This window comes from Rhinichthys klamathensis, unplaced genomic scaffold (assembly GCF_029890125.1).
Source record: "Rhinichthys klamathensis goyatoka isolate OS25496 unplaced genomic scaffold, OSU_Roscu_1.1 h1tg000343l_1, whole genome shotgun sequence".
NCBI classification, from domain to species: domain Eukaryota; kingdom Metazoa; phylum Chordata; class Actinopteri; order Cypriniformes; family Leuciscidae; genus Rhinichthys; species Rhinichthys klamathensis.
In genome coordinates this window covers 66149-93701 of record NW_026606857.1, presented here as the reverse complement: position 1 = coordinate 93701, position 27553 = coordinate 66149, and the positions used below count along the sequence as shown (strand labels likewise).

The window sequence follows — 27553 nt, the reverse complement described above, 5'->3', positions numbered from 1 at the left end:
CTGAAATGTGAGGATAAGTGAATCTATAATCAAATCAGTGGCTCTGGTGGATTTCCTGCCTGATAGCAACTGATGTATTTGCTTTCTGTTCCCCACAAACAACAGGAAAAGCTGAGAGGATCGAGAAACAGGAAGAGCAGGACTTGGGGGGTGGTTGAATCCTATCACTGGTGTTTGACGCTTGACTTTTCTTAAGTCTCAACATGAGGAAAGTAGTGAAATGTTATTTAAAGGCGGCATGAAAGAAACGAACGTTGTGATAGTATTTTATTCCCTATTATAGAAATATATCCAAGAAAAAAAAATTTAGGATGAGACTTGAGATTGTCATTGGGAATTGATTGGATTGTAGGAAGTTTGACGCAGATCTGAATGCCAGTTTGCAGTCAGTTGTGAATGATTTTATACTAGATTGAGTAAAAATTCCATAGGAAAAAAATAAGGGTCAATTTGAAAACCTTTATGCATTCTTGGGGTAGTGATAAAAAAAAAACTTCAAGAAATATGCAAAATACATTGATGAGGATGGGAATTGAAACGAGTTGTTTTAAAGAATTCATGAAATATCAAATAAATAAATGTTGCCTGCCGTGTCTCGCCTTAATATAAACAGTACACACACCGTTATCAGTATTATTTTGGACAAAGTTTTGCACATTTCACTTCAATACACTGAAGCATGCGTCGTGAATTAGCAATGTGGAAACGGTGGTTTGTTACTGCAGTAATATCACGTTCAGTGCTATAAGTCTGTGTATCGTAGCAACGAGCACAAGACTGTGCTGTTATGAATCCAGTGGGAAAATAGATCTCGTGTATTGTTTATATATTTCGTGTGTGTATGTCTCTATGTGATAGAATTATTATTTGATGCAAATAATTCTAGCCGGCTCAGCCAAACTTTATCAGATGGCGGCTCAATTTGGCTTATGAAATTATTGGCTGGCGGCGGCTGAAATTCTAAATGGCGGCGGCTTCGGGGTCTACCCCAACCCCGTCCCTAAACCTACCCATCACTGGGGTTATACACGGATAAAGTGACCCGGGATTTGACCCGGGTTCGTTTGATTTTGCTTCATTCACACTGCCAGTGATTTGCCGGAATCAGAGAGCGCGTTCACACACAACCCGTGTATGTTCCGGAAAGACGCGTGACGTTGGATGTGACTGGTCTCTACTTCAGTCCAGTTTGCAGACATTTTTTTCGTTCTTTCTTGTATCGATGACAAACACAAACTTTCTTCTAGAGTAACTGAGCCGCACGATAACTACGTCATTGCAAAGGCTCGTGAATCCTCACTACGACACACCCCTTATACGGCATTGGTTCTGGCTTTTGTTCACACAGCGCGCGTTCCGGGTCTGAACTAGGGATGTGCACGAATATTCGAATTTTCGAATATTCGATCTGTAATTATTATTCGAAAAATAAAATACTATTTGAATTTTACTACGTTGCTTTGCTGGCCGTAAATGCAGTGAATCCATGATAAATCCCAAGCACTAACTCGCAATTATAATTAAATGCACAGGGTGACGCTGTGGAGTCTGTTAACAAGTTGTGTGTGTTTGATCACATAATGTTGTCGTCTGCCTCGCGAAGTTTGGAATTACTTGAAAATGATCTTACTAAATGGAATTACTTTTGATTAAATTAATTAATTAATCTGAGTTATAATATCATCACCACAATGAGAAATCACATGAAATCCAAACAGTCGAATGAGGCAAGACAGCTGACCATCACTGCATTCACGACTGCAGGTAAGCGCAGCTGGACCCCGCGTGATCCGAAATGATAAATTATCTTCTAGCAAAATGATTTTGAGACATATACTTCCTTTAAGTTTCGTTGAGGGAGACCGGTTTAAGAACAGAAAACGCAAACTTAGAACACCGTTATCTGTCTCTGAAGCATCTGTCAGCGAAGCGCCTTTTCTCCCTCGAGCATAAATTGCTGGTGCATCCCCCTGCATGTGGATATCGTTTTTCTCAATATAAACGTGAAACAATATAAACACGATAATCATATGCTGACTCGAGTGTGTGTGTGCGTTCTGTACGATATCTGGCGCAATCTGCTTTATTAGGCGTTTTTTCCCCGTTCGCGCTGCTTGAGCATGCTTTTATTAATGCTTTTGTTTTTTATATTTTTTGTTTACACATAGGCCTACTGTTTAATGTTTTCAACTAAAAGAAAACTTTAACATATATTGTAAGCTTGTTGTGTATATTGCCTAATTGTAAGCGTGTTCAGAAATGGTGACAAAAACGTAAAAAAAATTAAACTTAACAAATATCGTCTTTTTCGTTAAACGTCATTTAAATAAACTAATATTTGAATATTCGATTTTTATGAGCCCGAATATTCGAATGCAATATTTTAGAAAAATGCCCATCCCTAGTCTGAACACGGCAATGTTACTAGGTCCCCAACCCGGCATCGATCCCGGCATCAATCCCGGGTCGTGTTTGCGTTCACACAGAAGGCACTCTGGCAATTTGCCGGGTTCAAAGCGCTGTGTGAAAGGGGCTTAAGTGGTGCCAATCATAACACACTTGGCCAACTAACCAATCACAGCAGCACATTGTGTATTTCAGAAGGAGGGGCTTCATCGAAACAGGAACTGTTCGGCGCGTTCGAGCCAGACTGGGGAGAGAGGTGCTGACGTGCTGTAATGTAAAATATGTGAAAAATAATGTGTTTTTTGAATAATCAAGCATGAAAGCATATTCTAGTGCACCCCATAAACAAAATCAAGACTTTGTAAAAGGGCATAATAGGACCCCTTTAAAGATTACGAGGGCATATTATTGTTTTGGTTTTTTTAATAATGATGTGCACGGATAAATCATTCATAATAAACACTGCAACATTCTGTAAAAAAAGGAAAAAAATTTGATTTCATGGTGACTTTAAATTACTAATATTGATTATACCGTTACAACAGCACCTGTCAATAGGTGAGATATATTAGGCAGCAAGTGAACAGTCAGTTCTTGAATTTCATGTGTTGGAAGCAGGATAAAAGGACAAGCAAAAAGGTCTAAATTACTTCAACAAGGGCCAAATAGTGATGGCTAGACAACTGGGTCAGAACAGCTCCAAAACGTTCCTGGTATGCAGTGGTTAGTGCCCAAAAGTAGTGAAAGTAAGGACAACCGGTGAACCGGTGTGAGGGTCATGGGCAAACCAGGCTCTACTAGCAGCGTTTCCATTACCCTTCAAATTGTGCAAATTAAACTTGCGAATTGAAAATACGCCCAATGGAAATGCGTCAATTTCCCAAAAACTCCCATATATCCAAAAATGTTTTACGCTCACATGAGGTGGATTTTCAGGCGATTCGAAAAAGCAATATTTCGCAAAACTACAATGGAAACTTTTTTTTTTTTTTTTTTACAGGTCACCCGGCGTATGTAAAAGTCTATCATTCTTTAAAGAAGGTGCAGTATGTTTGGACAGAAGATGAGACAGTTCTTTTTTAAATGTGGTCGGCATATCGTGCATTGCATTTGCATTAGTTACGGGCCACAGGTTGAGAACTACTGAGTGATCTGCTGCTAATGTCTTGGTGCCACAGGAGTCGACTCGGGACACATTCACAGGTCTTATGGAGTCCATGACTCAAGCAGTTTTGGCAGCATGACGGGGACCTACACGATATTAGGCAGGTAGTTTTAATGTTGTGCCTGATTGTTGTATGACACTATAAACGTTGATCAGGCAACCTTAAAGGGTTAGTTCAGCCAAAAATGAGTCTCAACTCAACCTTAAGTTTATCAAGCGACGAAAATTATTTTTGTGTGCAAAAAAAAAACTAAAATAACTAACTTATTCAACTATTCATTTTCTTCCGTGTGGGCCTCTGATGTCAGTTCACGAGAGCGCCACGGCGCATGCGCGAGAACTGAGAAGATTACGCAGATGAGTCTCGATGTAGGGTTTAAAATGGTTCTAAAGTGTGCATTTCCTGGAAGTCCGAATCATGAGAAACCAATGAGAAAATGTAAATACCGCAAAATGAATGGCTTACCTTTCACACTTTCCCATCAAATGATCACGAGCGTCATCTTCTCAAATCTCGCGCATGCGTCGTGGCGCTCTCGAAAATGAATAGTTGAATAAAGTCGCCACAAAAAGTATTCTCGTCGCTTGATAAACTTAAGGTTGAGCCACTGTAGTCACTTGTCTTGGACTATTTTAATGATGTCTTTACTAACTTTTCTGGGCCAGCAGGCAGATGCAATTACCTAGCAAGCAGCCTATGAAGGAGTGATCCAGCTCTCAGATTTCATCAGAAATATCTTAAAGGGGTCATATAATGCCATTTTTGTACAAGCTAATATGATTCTTTAGTCTAAATTAAAACTTTGTAATATACTTTAATTAAAAATTCTCATTAGTATTGTAAGAAAACACTTATTTTACCTGGTCAAAAACAGCTCTGTTTTCAGCACGCCGTTTCAGTGCATATGACTTTAAATGGTAATGAGCTTTGCTGACCCCGCCTCTCTGTTCTGTGAACACCGTTTGTAACACAATAACCATAACGCGTTGTTCATTATAGACGTGGGATTATGAATTATATTGAGAACGTCGTACATAGAAAACATGCCGTATGTACCCTGAGTGTAAACCTTAGACGCATTCATTGTGAAGCGTGCATCTAGCGATTTGCAAAGATTAATATAAATATTAAAGGTTAATAAAACGTTACACTCACTTCAGTTATTTTGGAGGTTCAGCAGGAACACAAATAGTTGGTACCGGAAAACCAGCTTTATACTGACCCTCCTCGTTTATAAAGCAGTCTGGTGTGTGAAATGATTCGCGCAAACATGAGAGCATTGACGTTGCTCGTGGGGAATATTCCCTTTGAAAACAAACTCAGCCACTGCGTCTTCAGCGGTTCGGATTTAGGAACATTAAAATGACTGCTGTGTTCGTTACTACACCCAAGAACAGAACACCACAATCGTTTAGACGCCATTCTGCTCATAGACAGTGCTCCAGCATATCAACAATGACCGCACCGGTCCGCGCGGACTATGATTGACAGCTGGCTCACGAGCGAGGGCGGGTCTGTGTTGAAACGCGGCTGTCAATCAACAATCGTGGGAGGGGCGTGCGAGCTTGTGAAGTCACAGGCTCGAACGGCTCGATTTGAGGCAGGGGAAAACATATAAGGAGATTAAAACAAAAACACTGGATGGATTTTTATCATTTTATGATGTTTGTGTACAGGCACTGCCAACAGACATTTCAGTACAATCAACTTGTAAAAGTGCATGTACCATTATATGACCCCTTTAAAGGTTCTCTAAGCGATCCTGGGTGACGTCACTTCTTGTTGACGTTCGAACTATTGTCAAACAAAATGGAGGCAAGATAGACCCTCCCTCCTCCTCATCCGCGCACTAACCCCCCAAACCCCATCCCCAAGCCCTTCTTGTCGGTCATTGGCTGGAACAGTTTGTTATGTTTCGTGGAGCGGGTCGCCGCAGTTTGTTTTTGTTGCCGTTTGTGGAGCCTGGGCTGTCTGCAGAGACCGCGTTTTTTTACAGTGTGTTCAGGGGACAGCCAGCTAGCGGATAGTGAGGAGATGTTTGCTGTATGTGACAAAAAATGTTTTGGCCAAAAAACGTGTGACATCGCTTAGAGCACCTTTAATTTGTGTTCTGAAGATGAACGAAAGTCTTAAGGGATTGGAACAACATGAGGGTGAGTAATTACTGACAGAATGTTAACAGAACTTACTAAAAACAAAAACAAAACCATTGAAAAAAAGATATTCTGCACTATATGGCCATATTTGGTTAACTAGTAAAGTCACATAAAGTTAGAAAAGATAATCATCTTAGACAGCTTTGTATGAGATTTAGATTATAAAGATGCCTTTTTCTTACCAGTGTGAGTCTGTTTATTTATTTTATTTAATTTTAGGTCTCAGGAACTGGCTCCCTGGTTGCCCTGATCCCTTGTCAATTCTGATCTTGCTACAGACCCAAGTTCAACCGGTGGGCAGGCCGGCAAACATGACCTATACACTCAGTGTTTCATACTATAACAACAGGCTGTTCCACTACGGAAATGGTCAGTCTTGAAATAACGACAAACTGAGTAACAGAAAAATCTGTATCTGTAACGTTACGTTAAATCTGTATTTCAAACAAGGTAACTTACACCCGGATTCTTTTCGGTTTCGAATTGCGCGTCAAACCCCATGTAGATCAGCACTTTTGAATCTAACAATAATATAGATTTCACAACTGTAAAGAACAAACAAACAAGCAACTGTATCCTAAGAAATGACGCAAGTAAAACAACAACTAATTATGACATTTAACCTGCAGAGTATCTACACCTGCTTAAAGATTTTAACCAGTCTGTCGATTTGGGGACACTCAGGAAGATTTTCTGCATTTTTGGCAGATGACGCACGACGAGCCTAAACAGATCACATCTAGCGTGCTGTAACGTGAAATAGCAACCATAACTTCTGGTAAACGTCCCACTCTTTCTCCAGCGGATGTATTCAGTGAGGAGGAAAATTTCCAATCGTGGTTTATAGTTTACAGTTACTTTACCTTGAGTTTCTGCAGAGGAGTAAATCTCAACTCGTGTACGAAAGGATTTTTGAAGTGTGCTGAAACGCCCGAGTCTCCTCCGTCCACCGCCGTGTGTAGTTTTCTGTTAGGGATCCTCATGCTGAAAGAGTAAACATGTATCTCTAAAAATAATAATAAAAGGAAAAGCAAATGCGTCCGCGCGGTGCTGCTTTTATATACTAAATAACTTTTCTGCTTGTCCTGGTCTTACGTGCGCTTCAAGTCGATTTTAAACAACCAGCGTTCAGCTTCTCTTTTGACGCTGTCAACTCTTGTAATTTACCGAGCGAGCAGCATCATGCTCGTTTTAATTGTGCGCATGCGTGATAGACGCAAATTCTGACATCATCCAAACACTGGATTTGTCTAACGATATGGACTGGATGATCTGTTATTTGAACAATTACTTGGTCTACTCACCCTTGTTTTGGTATAATTTATCTTTTCCCTCCCGTTTTTTTTTTTTTACTGACAGTAGGGTTACAGCTTAAAATAAAACAAACAAATAAAAACAACGATGAACTCTCGGTGCTTTTCATAACAGTTTAGTTCCAGCTCTATTGCCTAGAGAATTATTTACATGCACGTGTTTAACCCGTTGGGATCTTGTAAACATAACAACTTTCCATAGTCGGCCACAGCTGACGGGTGTTGTGAATGGTGATCATTACTGCGTTCAGAGCTCAAACAAGGATTCTACATTCATTTCAAACTCAGTCTACATGTAATTTGAAGCTTGACTGTTGTCCTTTCTCATCATGTTTTCAAACTAGTTTCAATTCATGCTTCTCCATTGAAAGAGTTTTATATAAAATTAAAAGCGTTTTATTCTATGAGAATAGAAGTGCGAATGTTAGAAATTATTATAAAGGCGACAATAGGAAAAGACAAAAGAATAAATGTCTTTAGGTTAGGAAGAAACATTTGAATCAAATCGCTTGCAGCCTCATGATTCAGGAATGTAGCATCGCCCCCTGCTGTACAAATAAATTCCTGCTAACTGGGATAATATAATCATCCTCATAAATTCAGTTTGCAGTTATGAAAAAACAGGAAATATCAAGAGATCTTTTAATTTTGATTATTAATAATATTCTGGAACTGGAAAAGTCAAGCATGTTTTTCTAGTTATGCACTTTGACATTTCAACAGCCAAATATTCCTAAAAACTTGCTTGCCAGACCAAACCAGTTTACAAATAGCTGTGCATGATTCATTGAAAAAAGTCTGAATTTTAATTATTTTAATAAGCAACCTCTATAATATTCAGTGGGTTTACATGCATATTTAAGGTCTGAATTAGGTTTAGGTAGCTGCTACCTTCCTGAACATATTTGAAAATATATGGAGAGAAAAAAAGTGAATAATTCTCAAAACCTTTTAATCTTTCCAGATGCAGATGTCAATATTTATTAGAAACTTTATGATCTTTACATGCTCAAATACATCATTCAAGACAAGTGATTCTCAAGTCTTCATTTGAGAAACAGCCAGTGGCATGAAAACACACATTGAGGTCTTAATTAATTCACCCCTGCCGCTGCTTGTGTCTGGGGTGGGATTTGCAAAAAACAAACAACCTTCCACGGCGGCGAGCGAAAAAGCAGTCTTTACAGCGTCTTTTAAGAGCTGTTTTGGTCTTCATGCCAGCAGATGGTTGAACACACAGGAGCTGCTGGCACTGTCCAAGCAGGGGTGAGAGAAAAGCGGTGTGTGGCTTGCACATTGGGTTGAAGAATCTCCTAAATCGCATTGTTGCAACTGTGATGGTGGAGATACATCTCTGTGCACCTACTGCAGGTAAGGAGCAGGAAGCAGCACATCTGGCAACTTGGGACATCTGCCGAGTCAAGGAACCAACAAGACAAGAGAGCAACAGAGGTGCCATGGTGTCAACACCTAGTGAAACAGAAAATACAAAATGTAGGTGTGTTACCCTGAATTGAGTGACCAGCATCATTTAAACTAAATTTCTAGCTCTGTCCAGAAATTCTGACAAAATTACCATATTTTGCATCATATATTAAAAACAGTACCTGTTGCTATCTGCTTGTATGATCTACTTAAAATTAAGGAAATTACTAAAAATGTCAAACGATTTCTTATAACAATATATTAAATGATCATGGTTTCGACAAAAAATACACAATTACTTACCTTCTGGATGACTTCTGACTTATAGTATCTATTTATATGACCATATTTTGTAAATTATTTTAAATATCAATTATATCTAAAGGCAAAGTGACAACGCAGTGAAACCTTACAAATGACAGTTTAGAAAATACTGCCTGAACATAGTAAGTTAGTAGTATTTATTTTCTTATTTTAACCCGTCTGAGGACAGGTGCAGGGAATGAGAGATTGTCATATATTTGACAAAATAAAGAGAAATTGAAATGTTAAGAACATTCAAGTAAGTTAGTCATCTCTGATTAATTTGGTATTTTGAAAACGAATAACGTTAACGTTAGCTAGATTGCAACTGGCATTCATTTTCTGTCCTTTCAGTTCGTATTCAGAGCTGCATGCTACAATTTAATACGGACTAACCCCATTCCCACACATATGAATTTACTGAGAGTATTATGTAGAGGGCGTCATTACAACAAAGTTGGCATAAAAAATAGACTTGAGCACTTAACTTAGTGGACCGCTAACTAGCTTGTTAGGCTGCTGAACACTCTCTCTTCAACGGCAAATAAATGTGTTGATTTCAATACAATGATTACAGCCAGACATACAAACAAAAACATAAGCATCGCGTACCTGTCTGAATATACCGATAGAAACGTGTATAAATCTATTTATTCCCAAATGCATCGATGTGAAGGTAGCATGCTTTAGGCGTGCGGAAGTTCCTGTGACGTAATGACTTTCAGGAAAGTCATAACTCACGCATGCGCACAGTACCCTCATTGGAACCTGGACTCAAAATTGTGAATATAAAGGTTTTGTTACATGTTGTTTTGTAATTTAAAAATTACGAGTGGATTTTTTAAATAAATTTACATTATATACTGTAAAAGGAAATTGTTTAAATGCACAAATCAAAGAAATATAAATTAATTCAGTTGTTTTCGACCAGCAGGGGCCAGCAGTGAACCATGAAGACTTTTCATGCCCACAGCAAAGCAAAGGCTGCTGGGTAATAATTACAGGCAAACATGGCAGCCACCCTTCCAAGGATGTTGTCCTTCGGTAAAAACACGAAGGCGCTGCTCAATAGCATGAGGTTATCTGTAGTTCCAGTCCAGCTATACAGTGTACCGGTTTCTAATTATGGAGAAAAAGTGACTCACACGGGACAGGTGAGGCACAGTTGTACAGTCTTTAAAGGATTAAATGCACGTCTGTTTATAGTATTAGCATTTGTTGTGAGAATTGACTCTCAGATCTTGCTGTTAATGGTTGGCTGTGAAGTAGTTTGGGCATTTAATGGCAACTGAATGATGAAGGATGCTGCTGCCTCTTGTCAGTGTTATGATGGGACTGGAGTGATTCCTTTTGCTGCTTGTTTTTGTTGCAGCTCTATGACGAAAATGATGTGAGAAGAGCTAGATTCATCGGTAGACTAAAAGAGGTAAATATAACTATTTACAGACCCTCTTAACAATTTCCATACTGTACAAATCTATTTGTAAAGTAAAATATTGTCTTAGTTTGTTCATTCATGGATCTTTTAATCTCTGGTGCAGGTGAATGAGAACTTTGCAATCAACTTGGTTGCAGAAGAACCAGTGACAAACATAGAGTCAAGCGTGGTGTCCTGTGATGGAGGCGGAGGGGCTCTCGGCCACCCCAAAGTTTACATCAACTTGGTAAACATGTATTTTATAACACTTTCTGAAAGTGAGTGAATGAATGAGAAGGTTACCTTATAAACAAAACAGCTAAATAAAAAATTTGGAATTTTTCCCTTTGAGTTTTACTCCCAGGAAACATCTCAAACGATTTAGCTCCATATGGTTCTCATTTTTGAAATACTATGTGACCCTGGACCACAAAACCAGTCACATGGGTCAATTTTTTTAAATTAAGATTTAGCTGAATAAATAAGCTTTCCATTGATGTATGGTTTGTTAGGATAGGACAATTTTTGGCCAAGATGAAAATCTGGAATCTGAGGGTGCAAAAAAATCTAAACATTGACAAAATCACCTTTAAAGTTGTCCATTTATTTTCGCGATTGTGCTGCATTCACTCACAAAAATTATTTTGTATATATTTACGGTAGGTAATTTACAAAATATCTTCATGGAACATGATCTTTACTTAATATCCTAATTATTTTTGGCATAAAAGAAAAAACGATAAGTTTGACCCAATGTAATGTTGGCTATTGCCACAAATATACCCGTGTGACTTGTGACTGGTTTTGTTATCCAGGGTCACATATTCAGTTGAACTAATCGAATGCTTAGAGATTAAAACTAAGTCTGTCTTCATGCTGCATGTAACATTTATTATTGCATCATGCATTAATTAATTTAACCTTTTCACAGGACAAGGAGACCAAAGTTGGCACTTGTGGATACTGTGGGCTGCAGTTTCAGCAGAAGCATCATCACTGAAGAACTGTCTTTTGTTTGTGTGGGCTATACATTATTCACATTTAAAGATATATTATTCCTTTCTCTGTAAAATAAAATATTAGTATAATATAACTACAGAAGCTGCAGCGTTTCATTGCCTCTTATTTACATTTTTAGTTCTTTGTTTTCTGGTGTTTTTTGCACCTTTCCAAGCTTGCGTCTCAAGGTCGCCAAATCATGCACATGATTTATTCCAGCATTCACGGACAGAGGGCGCACATGGTCTTTGCAAAATGCTATCATCACTTAAAGGGGTAGTTCACCCAAAAATGAAAATTCTGTCATCATGTACTCACCCTTGTGTTGTTCCAAACCTGTATGAGTTTCTTTCTTCTGTTGAACACAAAAGAAGATATTTTGAAAAATGTTGGTAACCAGAGAGTTGACGGTTGACTTCCATAGTATTTTTTTCTTACTATGCTACCATCAACCATCTGGTTACCAACATTCTTCAAAATATCTTCTTTTGTGTTGATCTATCCCTTTAAAAGAATTAGAATGTAAATGTAATCTCAGCACTTTCTAGTAAAATGTATTTTGGATCTTATCTTTCTATTACACCTGGTTTTGATGTCACTACCAGGTTCAGCTTACCTCAGTGATTATTTAAATTAAATCATATTTATTCATATCTGTAAGTTATTATGTTTTCCGTTTAAGTGTTTGAGTGAGTAATTCTATAAAAAGTTCCTTTGCAGTTTGGTTCACTGAGTTCAGACAGCATATGTGCAATACCATGAATGTAATACATATGTGCCCTAAATGATCTGACAGGTCTCGTGCATAATCAAATAGCCTTCTGTCTTCTAGCACTGAAATAAGACCGGTCAGCTTCCAGTTCGCATACAAAAATGGATATTTTCCTGCTCCGACAGACTCTGTAGGGTAGATGGTGTTCATTTTACTCTCAGCGATATTTTTGAAGCACATAAGACTGCATTAACAATAGGTGGGGCTTAAAGGGATAGTTCACCCAAAAATGAAAATTCTGTCATTAATTACTCACCCTCATGTCGTTTCAAACCCGTAAGACCTTTGTTCATCTTCGGAACACAAATTAAGATATTTTTGATGAAATTCGATGGTTCAGGAGGGGCTCCATTGACAGCTAGAGTTAGGGTTAGTTAATTTACACTTTGAGGGCCCAGAAAGGTAGGAAAAACATTGTTAAAATAGCCCACGTGACTAAAGTGGTTCAACCTTAATTTTATGAAGCGACGAGAATACTTTTTGTGCGCCAACAAAACAAAATAGCAACTTAATTCAACAATTTCTTCTCTTCCGTATCGGTCTCCATGACGCATGCGTATGTGGTGATGACGCAGGAGCTGGCATTCTGATATATGACCTGGAAACGCAGGGCTGTGTTTACAAGCAGAGGAAGACTCATGATCTGTGTTTATATGTGAACATTAAAGACTGTTTGACAGAATGCGGAAGTTAATTTGCGCTTAACCCCATAATAGCCTTACATTAAATATTGGGCAAACAAGGCAAACCAATTACTTTTATAGAGGTTGTTTTATAGTGCTTAAGTTCAGTATTAGTATTATTGTTGTTGTTTTTAAACCATGGTAATTAGGAGCTAGTTTTTCCTGTCATGATTTTAGTTAAACAATGTAGAAAAAATGGTAACTCTTCAGGACAATGCTTTTTTCATTCTTTCTAGTTCAGTTCTAATTAACTTGAAATGCAAAATATTAATAAAAAAAAATTAAGAGCCTTGCAATATTAATATTGTTAAACACATTTTCAGTATACTAAGAAAATCTATTATTATTTGTTTCTGTCTTTTATTTGTTCCAATTTATAGAACTTACCCCAGGAAAAAAATTAATGGGGAAACCTGTGGGAATAATTAACCGCATGAATAATTAATATTTAAAAAGATCATATCTTTAACACAAAGAGATACAATATATTGTATCTCTATCTAAAATATAAAACAATAGATAGAGATACAATACATTGTATTTCTTAGTGTTAAATATATGATTTTTTAAAAGATATTAATTATTCATGCGGTATGAAAACGTTGTGGCACCAAAGATAGACTACTATGAAAGGGGGCCCTTGAGTTTGCTATAGCCCCAGGGCCCTGTGTGTTCTTAATGCGGCCCTGGCAGGACGACATGAAAAGAAGCAAAGGGTGAAAGAACGGAGCAACCTGCATCTTTAAGCATTGGTGAGCTGCGTTCCTGTCTCGTTCCTGCTAAGTTTGGAGAATGTCAAGGGGGGTATAGTCTGATAAGAAACACTAGTGCGGAACAATACATGTTTGAGGAAGATCATATATATATTTCATCAAGAGTATTCTCTGCCGGCACGGCCATGCCAAATTGGCCTTGTGGCAGTGTGGAGGAAGCCCGGTCTCTAGTGGTGCATGCAATGGAACTGAGTTTTCCGGCTGGAGACCCCTCAGGTTGAGAGAAAGGCAGCCATGCTGCTATAATTGGGGCTAGTGACAGAAGGCAGGAGACAGCGTGATGCCAATTAACCCTCATCTGCGCTCTGTCCTGTCCAATATGTGTGATAGGTAAGGGGAAGGCTTCATTGTTAAGGGCTGAGGCTTTTTTCTTTATCAGGAGGCGTCTAAATTGCAGGTGGTTGGCTAGTTTAAACATTGCTCTGAGCAAAATCTTGGGGTGAAACTGAGCATATGAATTGTGCTGCATAGGAAAGTGCTCTCTATTATTCATGAAGCTAAAATGGAGCCAGCAGAGATACAGCAGGATGTTGGAGGATCGCAGAAAATGCCGTCTTTCACGATTTAAATTGTTCTGCAGTGCTGGCGGTAGGTGTACGTATATGACATTTCAATGTGATCACTATTTCTTTCCACTGTAACAGAACTGTTCTTTTATTCCATTTCAATCCAAATTTCACCCTTGATACAAATCTTGCATTCTTTGATCAAATCTTTCCATTTCATCTAAATTGTTATTCAAGCATGAAACGGACATTCCCTATATGCAAATCCAAGTGAAACGGCTTCTCAAACAAGAAAAAATGTAGGGCAGGACTTGATTTTGTCCACCAGGGATTGATATTGTTGGATCATTGTGGTTTGCTATTGCTGTGATCTCATGTGAGTGACAGGTTGTCCCACCCTCACGCCAGAAAACACATCATCAGAGGAGAGAAGAAAAAAAAATTATGATAAATACTGCAATATTCCATTAAAAAAAATAAAAATGGTCAATTTTGATTTTATTGTGACTAGGCCAGTTGAGTTAACTATATAAAGTTTTAATAATCGTTCTAATCCTGAGAATAGGAAAGTCTACGCCCCAGCTACCCTACATTGATAAGGGCACATGAACGATAGGCCTATAATTGGAATCACTTTCAGAATATTTTTTTTTTCCAGCTGATAAAATAATAAATTGACAGCTGTCAAACAGAATCCACCTGACTAAGCACGCAAGACGACAAAACTGCAGTGGGCAACAGAACATTATCGTACATTGGTGTGGATGCTAATATAGTTATCATTATAGTTCTCCTTCTTGGTGTGAATGGGAGAAACAATGTTAAAGGTTCAGGGAAAAAGGAGGCAGGAACCGGCGAACAGTAAACGTGACTTTAATCACAAAATAAACAAATAACTAAATGAAAGTAAAGCACCAGCCCCTCACGGATGACTACCACTCGTCTTCACTCTCGTCTTCCACTGTCATCACTCCTCCTTTTCTCTTTCCGGCTCAACACTCACGCCACTGGCCTCGCTCCGTTCCCACGGCTCTCGGCCCCACCCTGCTTGCCACATACCCCCATCGTCCTTCACAGGACGGGGGACACCCACGAGCGTCACAACAGCTGCAACACCTGGGGGTAAGGACAGACAAGTCGAGAGAAAAATGGACGGAGGGATGAGGAGAGACAGAGGGGAGAGAGGAAAAAGAAATTGTGTTCCGGTTCCCAGCACACACTGCCGCTCAGTCCTCAACCAGCAGAGACCCTCAATCGCGTTGCCATGCATTGGTACTGGATGCCCCGTGGTGGACAGCCTCTGACTCTGCCCCCTGGTGGACGGCGAAGACTCCTCAGGCAAACGCCGTCGACTTCTCCCCCTCATGGAGGGCAGCCGCCCCTCTCAGCAGACACTGGCGGTCAACGTTACTTCGTGCTGCCCGTCCTCCTCAGCACTGCAATCACCTCACCAATGTAACAATGTTAAAGAGTGACTCAGAGAAGAAGGAGGCCGGAACCGGCAAACAGTAAACGTAACTTTAATCACAAAAATAAATATCAAACAATAAAAGCCCCTCACAGACGACCCTTTATATATCGATAATATTGTGCACAATCTGTCACGCCCACTAGAGCATGCATGCGCTGAACACCTCTGAAGTAAACTAACCCTGAAACAGAACCTGTTCTGGAGCCAGAGAGAGTATGTTGCTATGGCTATTGCATACCCTGAAAATGACCTCCATTTTTGTAACCGAAAGTTGAGGTTATCCGCTTACTTACCCTTAAACATTCCCGGGTGTCACATAACCTGCTTTCTGGAATACACCCCGGAGAACGTGATTTCAACAAGTACAGCATGTTTCTGGATCAACATCGTTGTTGATCCTGGAACAACATTCCAATCAACCAATCAGATTTGAGGGACAAGTTTAGAGTTTATGTCAATTTTAGGCTTACATCCAGGGTAAATTGCTTCTACATCAGTGTAATTCAACTATTTCCCTCTGATTTTTAGGATAACTTATGGGTAGGGTTAGGTTCAGGGGTAGGGTTATGACTAAAGTTTTGGAATACTGATTCCGGGATCAACAAAATACATTGATCCAGGAACATGTCTTACTTGGAAAAATCACGGTGACCCTCGAGACCCTCATTAACACTCGCACCACAGGCCTTGCTCTGTTCCCAAGGCTCTCAGCCCCACACTGCTTGGCACAACAGGCTTTTAAAATATTGCAGGATTATTTTATGTAATTCATAGGGCAGTCTTTCACCACATGAATGGATTGGCTGCTTCTTATAATTAGTCTACTCTTCCAAACCGTCATGAAGAAACTGTAGTGCTCTGTGATATGACTCCTTACTTCACCTAATTGTCTGCACTAATTCCCTTCTGCCTCATGTACTAGAGTCATGACCTTTACTCATGAGACTGTGTCATGTTTCTCAAAGCTATCGCAGACTCCTCCAACTATTGCCTCAAGAAAGTTTGTGTGTGTGTGTGTGTAGGCTACTTATGATTTAGGACTGAGTGCCACCATAAATGAAAGAAAAACTAATATTTTGTTTCCATTTAGTGATGCATAATTGTCAGTATATGCTGTTATTTTTTTGTTCTGATGCAACATAATGGCTCTGAATGAGACAAATCACTAACAATTTAGTTGAGTGCTTCTGCGTATATAGCTGTGACACCATGTTGTTTACAACTTGCAGTTAACACAGAAATGCTTGTGTTTTATTTGACCTCATGTGTTTAGAACAAAATCTCAACACATCCCATCCTTGTAATCCAAATCATGAATAACAAAGGGGACACAATGAAGTTACATTGGAGAATCTTTGTTGAGTTAGCACTCTAAAAACCTTGGTTGTGATTCCCATATGCTGGAAGTTAGACCATGTCAGGACAGGCTAATGCATAAGTATAGGCTTACAGATGAAACCATGCATTAAGAATAAGATTTATATACATTAATGCAGCAAATACGAACATTTACATCTAAAATTAGGAAATTTTAAGGTTTTGATTTTTTCCCCTTCAAAAAGTGTGATAACATCTTATGTTATCATGATACTTTGATTGGATTACTATACTATACTATACTATACTATACTATACTATACTATACTATACTATACTATACTATACTTACTATACTAAGTACAACGGTTCGTTGAAATCGAAGTGGTTAATGTCGAATGTAAACCAAAAAATCGTAATATCTTTCCAACAGACTAATTGAGTTCTGTGTTAACTTTAACTACGAAAATGAGATTACCTATTTCTTTAGTGCTCCAAGTTTCTTTACTGAATGCCTGGATGTCATTATTTATTACGATATATGTAAGTTATTTATAAAGCCGAAAAAGAAAGGAATTCTCGGATGTATTCATGCTGAATAATTCAGTCTAAAATCGTTAATCCCATACAAGGTTGTGGCAGGGTTCTCCTCTGTTCTAATGAATACTTTATTATCATCATCCCAAGCTTCAAACTGGAAAGATTGAACAAATAAATAAATAAATCAAGGGCAAGCTTCAAGCATGCAATTAACACACAATGACCAATCAGCAAAATTCGTATGCAATTTTATGTATTTTTAAACAGAGATTTCTATGAAATGTGGAAAGATGGTTTATTTTGCTTAACAATAAACATTTTTTGCATGCTTTAAAACAACACAGAAAGATCGAATAATTATACAGACAAAAAAACAGTTTATATATTTCTATTATTTATATATATATATATATATATATATATATATACATAGATATTTGTGTGAAACTGTCCATATATAAGTCGATTTTATTTGAAAAATCTTGGAGTGGAAGGAGTGATATCCATGCCTGTGCCAATTATCTGGACCATGGGGATTTTAAATTATCAAAGATGAAAAGAGTTAGAGGCCAATCTGTCTACTTCGTTCAAATCATACGTTACTTCACTCCTCTCACCAGGGGTTAGGATTAGACTGTCAAACACCATTTGTCTTTCTTCCTAGTTGGTTTTAAAAAGTTAGCATCTAGTTTCACAGGGGGTCGCTCATGTCTCAGGTGGCTCTAAATGGCACCAATTCCTCGTTGATGGCAAGCCATTTTAACTATTAAATATTTTTTTCTGCTACTAGTTGATCAGTAGCAAGTAATCCTGTATTGACCATATCTTTCCACTCTCATTTGAAGGTAGGAACTCAAAAAAGGTAAAATGGGAGAAAACGGCCTCAAAAGATTGTGCATTCTCACCTCTCTCTCCTGCTGGGAGTGACAATAGGGCTCATTTACATCTCATTTAGATAAGCCATACCCCCTGTAAAGCTCCCCCTGTGCTTTACAGCTTTTTTTTCTTTCCTGAGCTAGCTAATAACAATAGGTAGGTATGGGAAGGTCTAAACAGACTAAACATGAGATAACATGTACGTGTTCTTAGAATTAAAACAAAACGACAAACTTTAATGCTTAATGCAAACTCACCCCCAGGACCGGCGAATGCACTTCTGCCGCTCTAGGCGAAAAACAATTGTGCTGCCCCTCTATTTGCAACGTTTACCAGCAACAACACACAAAGACCAATATGCCATATACATATAACGCAAAACCAGCAACAACACACAAAGACCAATAAGCCATAGGCCTACATATAACGCAAATAGTGCGCAACGCGCGTGTGCCCAAAATGTCAACAATATTAAAGTTTATGCAGGAGGTAAATGCCTGCTGGCATTTTTCTTTAAGCAGTCATGACAGGAATTTTCCAAATAATCATATTTCCTCCTCAGATTACTGTTGCAAATCTCTTTACACCACTTTCTTATGTGCGTATACACACACAAATGAAATGTCCGCAAGCACATTATATCATCAGCAGGTTCAGCATCTTAAATAACGACTAGAGAGCAAATGAAGCTTAACTTACGTTTCAGAAACGCGCACGGCAGGCCTTCATCCCAGCAAAGGTCTTAACTGCATCCTCTATTTCGATTCTCTGTGCCAGTTCATGTTCTATGGAGATTGTTGCCAGTCCATTAAGTCTGTTCCCTGTTCACAAAACGTTCCCCATTCAAAGCAATCGGGACATCACATATGAAACAGTTAGCCACCGCTGTCAGCGAGCCGAGCCGCCGTATTCAAGCACCGAGGGCGCGCGCGCCGCGCCCATACCTCCGGTTCAGTTTCCCGAGCCCACAAAGTGCGGCGAAAACATTTTCGGTGTAACTGCCACGCTTCAGCTCGTCTGCGACAATCTTTGCGGCGTCCATCTTCATTGAATTTTGATATCAGATAGAGCCGGCCAGAGCGCTGCATATTAAGTAGCCACGCTGTTGGGGGGCGGGGGCAAAAGCGCCGGCGGCTATTCAGTATGGAAATACACACAGACAATGACACGCCCCTACTGCATGCTAGAATCTCCGAAAAACAAGCCGATTTCAACCTCAAAATGTACGCTTTTAAATATACCAATACTGTTATCTCAAACATGTAGAGCCTTCTTCATGATCTCAACTAACAGATTCTGCAAAAAAGCGGAAATCACCAATTTTGGAAAAAAACGCTTCTTTCTCATTTTGCTCGCAAGTTGTGCTGCCGACTTGTGTCCCTGGTTTCCGTGACGGGTCACATTGGTTTCTTGAACATGACAATGAGTTCACTGTACTAAAATGGCCTCCACAGTCACCAGATCTCAACCCAATAGAGCATCTTTGGGATGTGGTGGAACGGGAGATTCGCATCATGGATGTGCAGCCGACAAATCTGCGGCAACTGTGTGATGCCATCATGTCAATATCCCAGATAGCAAAAAATATCGGCACGGCTTCTTTTTGCCGCCGGCCCCAAACTGTCGGCTATAGGTGCGCCCCGCTGGCGGAGATGAAACGTTTGCCGCCGAATACGTCACTCCCATTTCTTGCGAGATGCCGCCGGCGAACAGCCGCCGGGCCGCCGACTTCATTCTCTCTGGCGGTTGCCGCCGTCTAAATGAACCGCGGCCGGCTGGCGGCAAGCCGCATTGAAATCGACCAGCCATGTCATTGGCATGAGTGGAACTGACAGCATTTTAACTTTCACATTTAAAGCGATTATAATTATTATGTGAATTATATCAAATTTTGTTATTGTTGTTGCTCCAAAGTCATTAGGGTTTATAACAGATTTGACTCAGTCTGATTCCATGATAAGGTTTAGGAAAATACCCCAGCTAACAATGACCTGGCGGTCCACCAGCGTTTTTTGGGCGGCACAAAGTCAGCGGCTTGACACGGTCGGACCTCCGGCGGCACGCCATTGGCAAAACGACCAATCTGAAAATGCGGTCGGTCCGGCAGCGTTTTTTGGATGGCACGCCACCAGCGGTTTTCCGCGGCTGGGCCACCGTCGGCACACCAGTGGCAAGCCGATAGTCGGTCCAGTGTTGCTGAGCACTTACAGGACATCTTTAATTTATAAATGTATATTTATTTTAATTTATTTTTTACAGTTAAAAAGAATCTGAAAGCACTGAATAAAAGAATTGTGAAACTGACATAGCTGCAGTAGCTATATCAAAAGCAAAGTGTAGGTGGTATAAAAAATACTGCCTATAAGCACTTTTAGCACGCTTTCAAATGAAATATGGGGCTTGAGTGTTCGTAAAAACAATAATAAAAAAATCTGAAATTATAAAAGTGCCACAATTGTCCCACGGCCACTATCACGTGCTAAAGTGGTAATTTGCACCTATGAACGGGTCATATAACTTCAAAATAAGTTTTAAATTCATGATTTAATAATGAGATTTTTATTCAAGTAAGGTTCTAATTCTAGATGTTTATGTTTGTAAATGCTGCGTGACTTGACGCGTTTTAATGGACGTGCGCGTGAATATTCGAGTCGCCTTCAAACACTGGAGCAGAGATTAGTTACCATGGAAACGGCGCAGGACGCGTCACCAGTGCAACAGACAAGCAGCAAAACTCCGACTCTCGCTGTTGATTTCACTGCTTTCAGGTGAGTTTAGTCTCTAAAATCACACAAATAATACACACAACTGTTCTTGACACTTCTCTTACTTGTAATTGACACGCTTCTGTTGAATATTTACTTTATAGAAATGGTTTAGTGTCTTCGAGAAAGTCCGTTAGCATCTCAACCGTTTTCAGAAGAGGTAACGTTAGGCTAACTTTATAGCTTGAGCTTTTGTTTATGAAGGTTTGGGCTTTTAATCGCATCTTATGTGTAGATGAGAAGTTTTGATAGTTTTGTAAAGATTTTGCTTGGAAGTGAGCTAATTTATTTAACATAAACGTATGTATTTAACATAAAAGTACTGTTAATCGATGACGTCGCTTACACGGCTGAAACTAGCTCAATGGTTAATATATATTGATAAAAATTGTTCTGTGATTTCAGCAGCAACAAAATAATCCCTCTACAACAGAGGGAAAGTTCCACGACTTCAACATTTCTGAAGAAAGCTGCTGCTGGAGAAGTGGGAAACACAGGTGAAGTGAGGAAGCTCATTAAATAACCTCATATCCATTTTTTCCACTATATTTTTCACCTAACGTTACATCACCATGCATCTGTTCTCATTTTTTAAATTTCTCATATTTAAATTTTTTATTTGTTTAATTTATTTTAAGGTTTTGACATCCAAACGTAAGTGACACTGTATGAGCAATATTAACCCTCATTTTGTGTTTGGGTCATTTTGACCCAGAGAAGATTTTATTTTTCCCTAAAATACTAGTTAATGTCATCGCATTGGACTGAAACTTGGTGACTTTGTTCACAAAGGGTATAATTAAGTTATATATCTATGCACAAACTGGTTTTAGTCTGCAGTGACCCTGTTTCAAAAGAATCTTTCTTTCATGTTCTTAGTTTCATCACAGTTTTCAGACAAAATATTATGACATTGTGTTTTGGGACTAAAATGTAAAAATATAGATGTTATAGCACAGACACATATAAATGCTTCACAGTGTCTTGCTTGGCAATCATTTTGTAGCAGCACAATGGCGAATAAGCTCTCTGTGCATGATGTTCTTCATCAGATCGTTGATCGAGACACCAGTGAGGAGGAGGCAATGCAGGATGAATCTTGCAGTGAAGGAGCATTAGAAGATGTATCAGAAGAAGAAGCCACCACTGAGCTACAGACCTTGAAACCACTGATGAGCAGCATCTTCTGATGATGAGGGCCAGCTGATGCTACATTCTGGTCGAAAGATGTAAGTTTGACCTGGTCTTCATCCCCACGAGGCAAGGTAGTTTTTCTTCTGAGATTCATCCTCACTAGAATCTCGATCAACGATCTGATGAAGAACATCATGCACAGAGAGCTTCTTCGCCATTGTGCTGCTACAAAATAAATGACAAGCAAGACACATTGAATCATTTATATGTGTCTGTGCTATAACATCTATATCTGTACATCTTCATCTTTTTCTGTGTGAGAACATCTAGTCCCAAAACACAATGTCATAATATTTTGTCTGAAAACTGTGATGAAACAAAGAACATGAAAGATTCTTTTGAAACAGGGTCACTGCAGACTAAAGCCAGTTTGCGCGCGCGCGCGTGTGTGTGTGTGTGAGTGTGAGAGTGAATGTCAGATGGATGAATGGATATTAGATGCAGTTCAGGGTAGGATCAAGTTTCTTTCTGTGGAAAAGAATGTGTAATACTCAAAATAGTTTGTGTGTTTTAATGTGTGTGTTTGTTTGGGTAGCGCGTGTATGCATGTATCGACACATGCACAGATCCAAGGGCTCAATGTTTGCAAGCACACATGTACATATGTGTACATGAAGATGTTCATATTTTATTTAATATTTTCAAAATTATTTATAAATAAGGCTTTTTTTACAAAAGAAAATGAGATGCCTACTCTCAGATAAATGAGGCCTACGATTAATCAGATGCAAATAGAAATATAAAACCAGTACTAATTAAAAGAGAACAAGTTGACAAAAAGATTTAATCCAATATTGGGTGATAATATAGCATAACAAGGGATTTATAAGCTATTTCTTTAAAGGCCGGTCATTTTTTACCAGGAACACCACAAGTGTTATGGGTTTTGAACACAACACAATGAATAAGTAAACCTAAAAACATAAATTTTGTTATCCTAATTAAGAAATAATTTTCTGTACATTCTTTCTCTTTTCTGCAATTCACTTCTGCTGTAGCTTCTTTCCTTTTAATAAACCTGTTATTGTATAATAATATTGTTGGCTCTGTGACAAATGGTTTGTTGTGTTCCTAGATCTTCAATGCGGATGCCCTCTGTAGCAGAGTTGAGCTGATCATCATCTCTAAGGCACCATCAACCATATGACTAGTAAGTAAAACTAAGCCAAAGACAAATTTCCACTTGTGGACAGTTAAAGGTTCAATACCTAAGATTTTTGCATTCAATTATCTCAAAATCACAAGGCCAGTGTTATATATTTAGTTAAGGTGATAACTTACAATATTCCAAATGTTTCAAACAATGTTTAAATCGCGAGAAAATTGAGATTTTAACCAAGGAAACGGGGTGTGTGAGCAGGGGTGAGCTGGGAGTCGCCAGTCAATCGCGTCATATCCGCGTTACCCTCGGTTTCCGCTCGTACTGCGTGGAGTCCTGGACAAATGCGGAAGTTGTTTTCAGTTCCCGTCTGATGCCCTGTCCCAAATGGAACCCTAAGCACTCGCGGTCTTCCTCTGAGTCCGCACTTTCGCGACGTAACGCCGCTTTGAATGTCGGGAAGAAGTCTGCTGTGGAGTCCGCATCAGCGCGGGCTCGGCAAAAGTGCGCATCAAGGGCGCAAATCGACCGCAGAGGGGGCGCTCGCGAGCACCCTTCTGAGATCTAAAAATGACAAATGGGACACACTACGGTCTCACGGACTTAACGGACACGCGCACGCGGCAGCCATTGTAAGTCCACAAGACCGAAAGTGCACATGAAGTGTGCCATTTGGGACAGGGCCTGACTGATTTATCCACGGTGGACTTGAAAACAACAGTTCCCATCATTCCACGCTCCTTCACGTCGTCATCAAGCAAAGCCGTTGTTGTTGTTTTGAATGTAGCGCCCTCTAGCGGCATAAAATCTTAGGTATTGTACCTTTAAGGAACTAAACTAAAACTTCAAATATACACTAATGTTAAACACACTAATGTTGTTGGTACAATTTTTTTATGTGTTGAAAGAAGTCTCTTATGCTCACCAAGACTGCATTTATTTAATTAAAAATACAGTAAAAACAATAATATTGTGAAATAATATTAAAACATTTAAATAATTGTTGAAATCAGTTGTGCTGCTTAATTTTTTGTGTTTTTCAGGATTATTTGATGAATAGAAAGAAAAAAGCAACATTTATTTGAAACAGAAATCTTTACTCTCTCTTCTGGTCAATTTAATGCATCCTTGCTGAATAAAAATATGAATTTATTTATTTTTTTTAAATTCTATTGAACCCAAACTTTTGAACAGTAGTGTAAACTACCATTTACATATGTTGGGTCTATTTAACACAATCCTAATTTAAATCTAGATTAAAGACACATCTCTTTATCCAAGCATTCAATTAACACATCTCATAATCTTGCACTACAGTTATATGTGATGAAATAGTAAAAACTGCACATGATCATCTTTTGCCTGAAATAATATGACAGCAGATGCTAATCTTTCTCCTGTTGTTTCCCTGTTTCTATCTCAGGATGCTCAGCAAGTTTACTAGAGATTACAACAGCTCCCGTTTGGATCCAACCTCACTTGTGAAGACTTCTAATGACACCAACACTCTTGAAGACTTCAGATGATGACAACTATAGATGGAATATACAGATGGCATACAAAACTGCCAGATATTAACCTTATATTGCATTGGCAATTATATTGAAACCATGTTATTGGTTTCACAGGCAGGGCTTAGATTAAGCCAGGATTAGGCCTTAGTTAAATTAGTCACTGCAAGTTGCTTCCAGTTAAGACTTTTAACATGCATTTTAGTCTGGGACTTAAGCCTTTTCTGTGAAACCGGGAAAGGTAAGGGAAGGTTTGCATGACAGTTTTGCTGACATAAACAGGAATATTGCAGTACACGTAACTCGGAGAAAGAGTAAACATTGTTCATTTACATATTACCAACATTGTAACAATAGCGGGTTGAAAATCTGCAAACTTGCCCTTTTGAAATGTTGAAGGATAGCAAAAATTTGTCTGTTTAACTGAACATGACTTTAAACTCATGACTTGTATTATCTTATGGACATTACTTTGTTGCCAGAAGATGCTCTTCAGTGAGTAGCAGTCGCCTCTGGCTGATTAAAGGATATTTTGCAATTGTAACCATGAACATGCATTTTCTGTAAAGCTTCTTTGAAACGATTTGTGTTGTGAAAAGCACTATATGGTTTTACTATGGCAAAACTACCAACCATGTTTTTTTTTGTTTTGTTTTTCAAAACCATGGTTCAACTAGTAATATTGCTGTAATAATTGCTGTAAAATTATGGTAATCAATCACTATAACCATAGGTTTTTAAACCTTGGTTGTTGTGAAACCATGGTTCATTTTGTTAGCTACTATGATTTTACTGCAAATGCTGTGGTAAAACTATTAATTTTCATAAGGGTACTACAAATATACTTAAATTATCCTATAATGTACTTTACTAATAGTCACATTGAGTAAAATAATCTGATAAATATAAATGTGTTGTTAATTTAATCTGTCCACTGAAAATTAATCTAATAAAAATATATTTGCAACTGCTATTGAGACTGGTGTACATTGCTTATTTTTTTATCCATTATAGTGTAAGGGCATTTTGGTTAGCATGAGTAACTGATTATAAACCGTGGACCGACCGTGGTCCGCCAGAAAACACTTATTATAAACCAGCGGCACGATAGCGGACCACCGTCGGGAAAGCGGCGTCTGCCGCTGGAGGTCCGCTAGAATAACGATGAGCAAAACGCCAGTGATCCGCCGGCGGCGTCCGCCAGTGGGCCGCCGACTTTGCCACCGGTGGTCCACCACTGGACCGCTGGACTCATGTTAGCTGGGACATTTAAATTACGTTGAAACTCTGAAGCGATTCAGTGATAGGCCTATGTCAAATATATAGAAATATTTTATTCACTTAAGGTTACAATTCTTTACATTTCTTTGATTTATGCACAATTGAGATGCACAAATAGTCCAAAAAGAATTCCTTTTGTAAAACTTACTTGGCAATAAATATCTTTCTGATTCTGATTAGGTTTTAAAATAAATATTTCATTCATGGTATGAACAATTTAGCAGAATAAATGGATGAAGTTAGACTTTTCACCAATGCCTGAAATCAGTGAACAGTGAAAGACATCTGCAACTTGGCCAAAAGCTTGGGTATGCTTTAGATTTTTTTTATTAATTTGCAACCATGGTAGCCTAATATTTATAATAAACATGAAAATCCCTGTTTTGACCTGAAAGATAAAGTGAAATATTTAGAAATATTTAGTCTCTCTGTCACCCCAGGAAATTTCGTTTATGTCTTTCATTTTTTTACAAGCTCGATTTTTTTATTTTTATTTTACCTTTTACAGGTAAGGGATTAATTTGCAATTGCGAGTTTTGCAATCTGTACAAATGTTTAAGAAAGTATTAAAGCACAAACAGAGAAGTACCTCCACCGGCCGAGAGGGGCAGTACCTAAAAAACGGAAGCAGATTTACCAACACAACAGTGGCCACTCGTCACACGATTTCAGTATTTGGAGAGGATATCCTATCTAGTCATTGACTACGATCTTTAAAGTAAGTACATTTTTCCTTTTTGTGTAACGCAATATTATGTTCATTTTTTACATTTTTAGTTCAGCTTTTTCAAATATGTTCTTGCCTTACTAGTCAAGCTAGTAAGTTAGCCTTGTTTACAAAGTTTTCGTCATGTTTCTGACATAGCTAACGTTACTTAGTTTCTTCCTGGCGTTAGTTTTTTCTTTTCTTCTTTTAACTATATTTACGTATGTTTATGCAAGTGTGAGTACTACAGTATGTGGTTTAAGATAGTATTGGTCAGTCGAATAATTAACTAACTTACGTAACCAAATCCTGAAGGACAATTCTCCCGCCCACGTGGGAATGGTAACGTTAGCAAAATCTTTACAACAAGAAAGACTGATCAGTATAACTTGTGTTGTTTTCTAACTAAACATAATGATGTTTTGTTTGATTCGACAACCATGCTGCTAGTCTAGATTAACTTACAGTGTTAGCTAACACATGCTGCTTCGCCTTTTTTACTCACTGAATTCAAGCATGTTCGACATGTTGAAATGTATCTAGCTACAGTAGATCGCCAAAGCTTTACATCTAGAAAGAAAGCTTTACATCTAGAAAGTTTAACTTTTGGTGTTTTCTTACAAAAATAACGATGTATGTGTGTGTGTGTATATATATATATATATATATGTATATATGTGTGTATATGTATATATGTGTGTATATGTGTATGATTGTGTTTGTCTGAACATGGTTTTCTGTTGATCCACTTGTGAAAATGACTCGTTTTTTGAAGGGGTGAGCATTTTAATGTTATTGATTTTGCCTGGAAATTAATCAAAAAGTATACTTTATGCAAAATGTTCTTCTATTTTAGATGGTTCACATTGTTCAG

The 27553-nt window shown here is 38.5% G+C and overlaps 2 protein-coding genes across 2 annotated transcripts in view; one reads left to right on the top strand and one right to left on the bottom strand.

Moving 5' to 3' along the window:
- lpcat1 (lysophosphatidylcholine acyltransferase 1) overlaps window positions 1-6961 on the bottom strand; it is a 48419-nt gene extending 41458 nt beyond the window's left edge. The window contains exon 1 of the mRNA XM_056272702.1: window positions 6592-6961. Within this exon, the coding sequence (XP_056128677.1) occupies window positions 6592-6711 (120 nt within the window). The 5' untranslated portion in view covers window positions 6712-6961. The remainder of the gene's footprint in view (window positions 1-6591) is intronic.
- A 2778-nt stretch (window positions 6962-9739) lies between these two features.
- On the top strand, window positions 9740-11279 carry ndufs6 (NADH:ubiquinone oxidoreductase subunit S6). Its single transcript, XM_056272704.1, has 4 exons — window positions 9740-9923; window positions 10142-10195; window positions 10311-10433; window positions 11118-11279. The coding sequence occupies exons 1-4, from the start codon at window positions 9780-9782 to the stop codon at window positions 11184-11186; spliced, it is 390 nt and encodes a 129-aa protein (XP_056128679.1). The 5' UTR covers window positions 9740-9779; the 3' UTR covers window positions 11187-11279.
- The last annotated feature ends 16274 nt before the right edge of the window (window positions 11280-27553 follow it).

Bases quoted from the DNA above. Each gene is read 5' to 3' on its own strand.
- ndufs6 (XM_056272704.1), top strand. From the start codon at position 9,780: ATGGCAGCCACCCTTCCAAGGATGTTGTCCTTCGGTAAAAACACGAAG. The intron at 9,924-10,141 runs GTGAGGCACAGT...TTTTTGTTGCAG, and splicing joins AAGTGACTCACACGGGACAG to CTCTATGACGAAAATGATGT. The intron at 10,196-10,310 runs GTAAATATAACT...TCTCTGGTGCAG, and splicing joins TCATCGGTAGACTAAAAGAG to GTGAATGAGAACTTTGCAAT.